This window comes from Brassica napus, chromosome C5 (genome assembly GCF_020379485.1).
Source record: "Brassica napus cultivar Da-Ae chromosome C5, Da-Ae, whole genome shotgun sequence".
Lineage (NCBI taxonomy): Eukaryota > Viridiplantae > Streptophyta > Magnoliopsida > Brassicales > Brassicaceae > Brassica > Brassica napus.
The window spans coordinates 12473099-12480533 of NC_063448.1; the positions used below are offsets into that span (position 1 = coordinate 12473099).

A 7435-nucleotide genomic window follows, 5' to 3' on the forward strand; every position below is an offset into this window, starting at 1 on the left:
TATATATAAGTTGTCTATATAACTCACGTACGGCATTTATCAACCTTGTTTGGATATGAATGACGTATCAGCAGTAAAAAAAGTATTTTTTTAATAATCCGAGTATCTGAACTGAAAACTCGACTAATCCCCTAGAAATCGGCCTAATTATGGTAAACAAGTCCAATCATTCTACGTGAGAGTTTGATATTTACGTCGCCTAGCATGTGGTAAATTTTCAACCAGAGCATTTAACACCCGTGATTACGTGATTAGTTAAAAAAAAACTTAGTTGTCGATAAAATTTTAACCAAATTATCAGTTTTAGTATTTTCTCAAGTCAAACATGTTATGATATTTCTCATTTTCTCCTCAAAACACTGGCATTATTAGATACATAAAAATTAAAACTACTAGTAACATGATAATTTTTTTTTTTGATAAGTTAGTAACATGATAATATTGTGGATACAATTTTAAATCTGGTTAAACCTAATCTCCACGCGCCGTGAAGTGGGTGTGAGATTCCTTTATCATCTTTGTACCCAATTTCCACTTGACATTTTGTGTTGAAAATTAAAAGAACGATGCGTGTTCTATATTTCGTATATAGTTTGCAAATTCCAATAAACAAATCTTCCTTGTACTTTTTTATTTTTCTCTATTGACTATGTTCATCCTCTTTCAGGCTTCCAGATTATAAAACTTCTTCACAATGTTTCATTCTTTTATTTAATCCTATTGAAGCCAAAGAAAAACCTCAACGAAGCCCTAGTTTTCTTCTGTGATCTCATGCAAGGATAACCCACTTACTCACATATTTTTGTCGGCTTGTGGACCTAATATATAGTACTATTTTATATTTATTTTAAATCATATTAATATTAATATTAATATTTATAAATAAAATATAATAAAGGGGGCTGTTTCTCCGCTAAATTCTCGCTGTATGTCTTTGTCTTTGCTTTTACTTTCCTCGTTCAGTGAGAGGACCAAAAATTGATTGCAGAGTCGCACATGAACCTCAAACTTCTCTCTCCTTTTTCCAGAGTACATCAGAATCGTTAAAACACGACGCCTTCTCATAGACAAGAAGCTGCTTATTCCTCTTGCCCTAATTAAGCTACCCAACTAGGGTTTTTGCCTCTTACCTTTTCCACACTTGAGAGAGAGAGAGAGAGAAAGAGATCATTTCACATAAGTTGCCACTTTTTTCTTTGCTTGTTCTTTATCTTAGTTCTGTTCTTGGTCTGTTTTAGTTTTGTCAGCTTGTGTAACTGATCACCCTTTCTCTAGTTATTGACTCCTCAAAATCATGAGTTTTTGACTTCTAGATCTGAGTTCTTTAAATTTTGTCTTCAATATATAAGGGAGAAGGATCAAGAATCAAGAAATAGATTGAGCTGGCGAATAAACAGTGGTGGGATAGGGAATTAGTAGATGCGGCGGCGATGGAAGGCGGTTACGAGCAAGGCGGTGGAGCTTCTAGGTACTTCCATAACCTCTTCAGACCAGAGATTCACCACCAGCAGCTTCAACAACAAGGCGGGATCAATCTTTTTGACCAGCATCATCAACAGCAACAACATCAGCAGCAACAACAACAACCGTCGGATGATTCAAGAGAATCTGATCACTCAAACAAGGATCATCATCAACCGGGTCTACCCGATTCAGACCCGGCTACATCAAGCTCAGCACCTGGGAAACGTCCACGTGGACGTCCACCGGGATCTAAGAACAAAGCTAAGCCACCGATCATAGTCACGCGCGATAGCCCCAATGCGCTTAGATCTCACGTCCTTGAAGTATCTCCTGGAGCTGACATAGTTGAGTGTGTGTCCACTTACGCTAGGCGGAGAGGGAGAGGGGTCTCCGTTTTAGGAGGAAACGGCACCGTTTCTAACGTCACTCTTCGTCAGCCAGTCACTCCCGGAAATAGCGGTGGTGGAGCCGGAGGAGGAGGAGTTGTGACTTTACATGGAAGGTTTGAGATTCTTTCGCTAACGGGAACCGTTTTGCCACCACCCGCACCGCCAGGTGCTGGTGGTTTGTCAATATTTCTATCCGGTGGGCAAGGTCAGGTGGTTGGGGGAAGCGTTGTGGCTCCGCTTGTTGCATCAGCTCCGGTTATACTAATGGCTGCTTCCTTCTCAAATGCGGTTTTCGAGAGATTGCCTATTGAAGAGGAAGAAGAAGGAGGTGGTGGAGGAGAAGAAGGACCACCGCAGATGCAACAAGCTCCATCACCATCTCCGCGGTCGGGGGTGACCGGCCAGGGACAGATAGGAGGTAATGTGGGTGGTTATGGGTTTTCCAGTGATCCTCATTTGCTAGGATGGGGAGCTGGTACGCCTTCAAGACCACCTTTTAATTAATCTACATTATTGTCATCGGAAATTATGTGTGTGTTTTTTTTTTTTTGTGGAGCCGTCGTCTTTTAATTTGGGATCTTTGTATTTAGTTGATATGCATATTTGAGTTCTCATGTTTCTTAATTTCTTTCTTTCTCTTCTCATCTTTGATAGGATATTTTGACGTTAGAGGAATGCATATTTGTCCCTCGTGTACTTGTTAGAAAAACCTTGCCATATATGTCTTTGTTTGATTCATTGCTAGGGCTTCGTGCTGTACTTTATACCTATTAATTTGCTCAACTGGACATATATATAGGTAGATTTAATAACAAGTACGATTCTTGTAAGCTTTTTTTTAGGTTTACGCCATATTCTTGATGGCATATAGGTGCTGGTACATTGATCTCAGAAGGTACTTGATATGAATATTTTATACAATTCCCTATAATTATAGTGTAATTTATAGTTTTTGAAGTTTATATCAACGCATAGGCCGACACTATTTCCCCTAACTATTTGCAGTACAATGCACTTTCACTTCAACATTTTTTAAAAACTTCAATGTATTATATATTTAAGGATAAACAATAGCTTACATATTAGATGATAGATCAAAATGTTTCATCGCTCGACACTCGTTTCCTAAACGTTTACATATCTTCTAGCTTCTATATATTTATCTTCTAAATTCAGCACTTGACTGATGGAGCATCTTATAGTTCTCTTGTATAGTTTATGGTCTTAACTAGATGTCTAATTTGGTTATTTGAGCAAATGCCCAATCAATCTCTCAATTAGTCTTACCGTCTAAGAAAAAAAACTACACATATACTTGGAGTGCCCATGTTATAATGCTATCTGTTCGAACATTCGAGTTACTTACTTACTTGCATGCATAAAATATATGCATTAATGCTCCAGTGAGACCAATCATTTCTAAGAGAGTTGTAAATCGATCCAACGCCATTGTAGACGCTAGGTTGACCATACGTAGCTCTGAACAAACTGTAGGTCATATATATTTATGCTGCTCATGTTACAATGATATCATAGTTTTGGGTGTGAGATTATAAACCCCATGTGTCTGAACCAACAATTCAAATATATTAATTATTATGGTTTTGTATCGGTTTCACTACAAGAAAATAGCTCTATTGCAACGGAAAACTTGTAACGTCCATTTTTGTTGATAATTTGCTATGATTATTGCAATATTTTTGCAATAATGAATATTTGTTACAGTTTTATTACAAATTTATTGCAAAATAACAACTATAACAGACTTTGCATGTTTTTGTTACTAAATTGCAACCTTTGGCAACATAAACAAACATCTTGTGAATTTTGCAAGAAACATGCAACACTTTTGAGTCATTGCTAATTTGCAAAGAATTTTTTTTAAAATATGTGGCAAAAAATTGTGACAGTAATTACATTTTTATTATAAGTTTTTTTAGAAAAAAAATGAATGGTTTTCGCATATTAATTACAAGAAATATATAATATATATTTATATTGTATATTTAAACATGTATACTATATTTTAAAGTTTCAGATTCTTGAGATTTGTTAACAGTTTTGTGTTATGAATTTTATTTTGTTTTGGTCTAATATGCTATGGTTTACCTATTCATATTAAAAAAAAAGGAAATTAGACAAAATAATCAATATTTACATATTCTGTCAACGATAATTATAAAATAACTATGCTATAGTAATGTTGACAAAAAAAACTATGCTATATGACAAAAAAAGTTTATAAGCGTTATTTTTATCTGTTCTTTTTATTTTTCCTTCAACACATAAAGATAGGTCCAAGGTCTTTATCAAAAAAAAAAAAAAAATTGTATGACTCAACAATGGATAAAGGTGTACGCATAAACAAATATGGGATCGTTGATGTTAATCGATCTAGACGATACGGAAAATATGATCAGTTTATTTTTGCTAGCCAAGCAGACCAGGTATGTTTTATACCATATCCTCGCCTAAGCCAAAAGAACAGTTACAATGAAGATGCAACCAAGAGGAAAAATTATATGCACTGAGGAATTGGATCCGAGTCATTACAATACGAGAGTGATAATACAATTATTGTGGCTGATCCATTTATCACAGTCGATGGTTTAGCTGACAAACAAGAACAGTTTGTCAACCTGCATGATGTTCTTAATGAGGAACTAAACTCGGAACAAGATGATGTAGTATCTAAAGATTCTCAATCAACAGAAGACAATTCATACTGCTGAGACGTCAAGACATGAAGAAGTCAAGACGTCAAGACGTGAAACTGCAATGAGGAGATGACAAATCCTCTTTTTATTCTTTAGTTTTCTTACCTTGACATCTTGATTATTACCAACTGTTCCTACTGCTTAAGAACTTAAAATCAGCTACTGCCTACTGCTTTAGTGATTAATTGAACATTATGTATGGCTCTTATTCAGCGTATATGGAACCCACACATAAATTATTCTAGTTTCATATTAAAAGTTCTATATTTTTGTTTTTCACTTGAAAATTTATTTAATGCTTCACGCGGAATGAGTTTGCAACTACTAGGATAATTTACTTTTTAGTGAAATGTTGTTCCCGCTTGACTTTAGTTTGCTTAAAGAATATTATGCTAAAAAGATATGGATATATCCAATATCAAGAGGTTTAGATTTTATTGTTTTCATATATATATATATAGCTACGGTGCTGTTAATAATTCAGTAAACTTCTGCAGGTATTTCTTTAAAAGCAACTCCTCTCCAGATGGCAAATGAGGGTCATAATCAAAGAGCAGCCCAACCAATGAATGTCTTAGGTGTTTTTAATCCTTCCAAAGTGAATGGATCATTGTGGTAAAAAGAAACATATATATATTTTAAATATTAACGTCACGTTAAAATTTTAGTTACATTATATTTTTATTTTTGCTTATAGGTTCAAACGTGATACCCTAATCACTAATGATATAAGAACAATCATTCGATCTTATTTTCCTGGCCCGTATCGGAATTGGTCAAGTACACCGCAACATGTAAAAGATCGATGGTGGATTGGTGGTACACATTTAAGGTATATAATAAAACCGTGACTATATATTTTCTTGTTTTATGTTTGCTATGACTATTGAAATACTTATGCCATATAGTGTTAGTTTAATTTATAGCACTCTAACTTTTCTTTTATAATACATTCTCAGAGCAAGTTCTCTTGGAATCATTTGATTGAATCTGAGGTGAGAAAGATGTTTTGCAAATGTGTGGCAACAAAGCTGATAGATATGATTAGCCGAGTGAAAGAAAGAGGTAAGCAACCATATTGGATCCTTGATGATTTCTACAAAGATTTGGTTGCCTACTGGGAAACAGACAAAGCTAAGGAAAAAAATAAAAAAGCTTGTAAGAGTTGAATGTATGATCGAAACGGGCTGGTACTTCATACACACCGAGCTGGCTGCTATCTTTTGTCCATGGGTGTCAAAAATTAAGTCTGAGTTGGCTGCTTTAGTTATTTTTCTAAGTTTTTGTTAGTTTTTTTAGATTTCAAATTATCATTGCTGTTTCTCTAATAATGTGTTGTTGAACTTTGTCATATTTTAGTTTATTTAATAAAGTTGGTTATTTGACTGTTGTGCTATTATAAAATATATTTACTGTAAAAACAAATAATCCATCTAGCTAATATTATAATAACAAAATACTACAACACATTTAACAATCTATTAATTTTATTGAAATATTAATTGGTAACCACATAACAACCGTCCTCACTAAATATTTGCACCAAATATATTATTTAAAATAAATTTGCAAAGAAAAAATTAAAACAACATTAGCTACAATTTTATATAGAAAATTTTGTAACAATTTAAGTTGATCCATACGTCGTATTTATACCAAAATAGTTTATAGATGTCTTGTTGCATTAATACTATCAAATTGCAATGCAAAGTTATTGCAAATTTTCTATGTTTGTTGCTATATATTTAACGTATCAATGATTTGCCACTATTAATGTTGCACAAATACGTCGTAAATTTACAACAAAATTGTTATAAAAAATTGTTGCAATAATATGACATTTATGACAATAACTCCATTTGTTGCTAATTTTGCTACGTATATGCAACAAACATGAATTTGCAACATCCAAACAACAAGAAGTTAAAATTTGTCACATTTTTGTTGCAATTTGATATTTGCAACAATATATTAGCGTAATGCAACAAAATATCACTCTTGCAATATGACAATTTTCTTGTAGTGTTTACCAAAATATATTTGTATGAATTTTTGATCTTATATATGGATAAAGAAACACCAAAAAACAATGATGTTTGTTACAAGATCATGAAGAATGTTGGTATGAATTTTAGGCAAGGACCAAGGTAATGGTTAAAAGACAACCGTTACAGGCTTACAGCACAGTAGACACATGAACTGAATGGGTATTTCACGTCGGTTACATATAAATTAGTGAATGGCCTTAACATGGGAAGGTTAACCAGGAACATGAATTACTTGCAGTGTCAGTTAATTAAGAGTCTCTGCTGAAAGAGAACAAAAAGGGTTTTGATTACCAAGATATATATGAAAAAGAGGAATGTTTCAATTCCCTAGGGTCAAAAATTTATTGACTAGGAACAAAAGAGTAAGCTTAAGTGTTAATTTTTATGACATTAATATACTAAAACATACTAGTATTAATACTAAATACTTTTAGATAAACAAATATACATTGCAAAGCAACTTAAAAGATTTGATCAATAACTGTAGAATATGATTGTTACGAATTGACCATTTGTCCATTTCTAACGGTTGTAAGTTGCGAATAACTCTAGACGTTATAATACTTCAATTGTTGTGATAGATGGCTACCCAAAAGATTAAAGTTTAAGATAATGAGTTTATTTACTGACGATATAGACAAGACTACTCCAACCAAAAACATAGACTTCTTATAACTAGTATAGTGAACTATATACATTCAGTCATTCAGCAAGGTTGTTTTGTCCAAAAAAATTATATGAATACTTACTTTTGTTATTTCATATGGCTTTTTGGGGGCTAGGAATATGCTAAAGGGAAAAAAACGTAGTAGCCATG

General features: G+C 33.4%; 1 protein-coding gene across 1 annotated transcript; it reads left to right on the forward strand.

Annotated features, from left to right (window-relative positions):
- The first annotated feature begins 910 nt into the window (after nt 1-910).
- Nucleotides 911-4728, forward strand: LOC111210254 (AT-hook motif nuclear-localized protein 27). The gene is made up of 2 exons (XM_022710537.2): nt 911-1115; nt 1350-4728. Exon 2 carries the CDS (start codon nt 1431-1433, stop codon nt 2355-2357), a length of 927 nt encoding a protein of 308 aa, XP_022566258.1. The 5' UTR covers nt 911-1115; nt 1350-1430; the 3' UTR covers nt 2358-4728.
- Nucleotides 4729-7435: the final 2707 nt, after the last annotated feature.

What these genes read in the sequence shown, in the direction of transcription:
- LOC111210254 (XM_022710537.2), top strand. Translation starts at nt 1,431, where the DNA reads ATGGAAGGCGGTTACGAGCAAGGCGGTGGAGCTTCTAGGTACTTCCAT.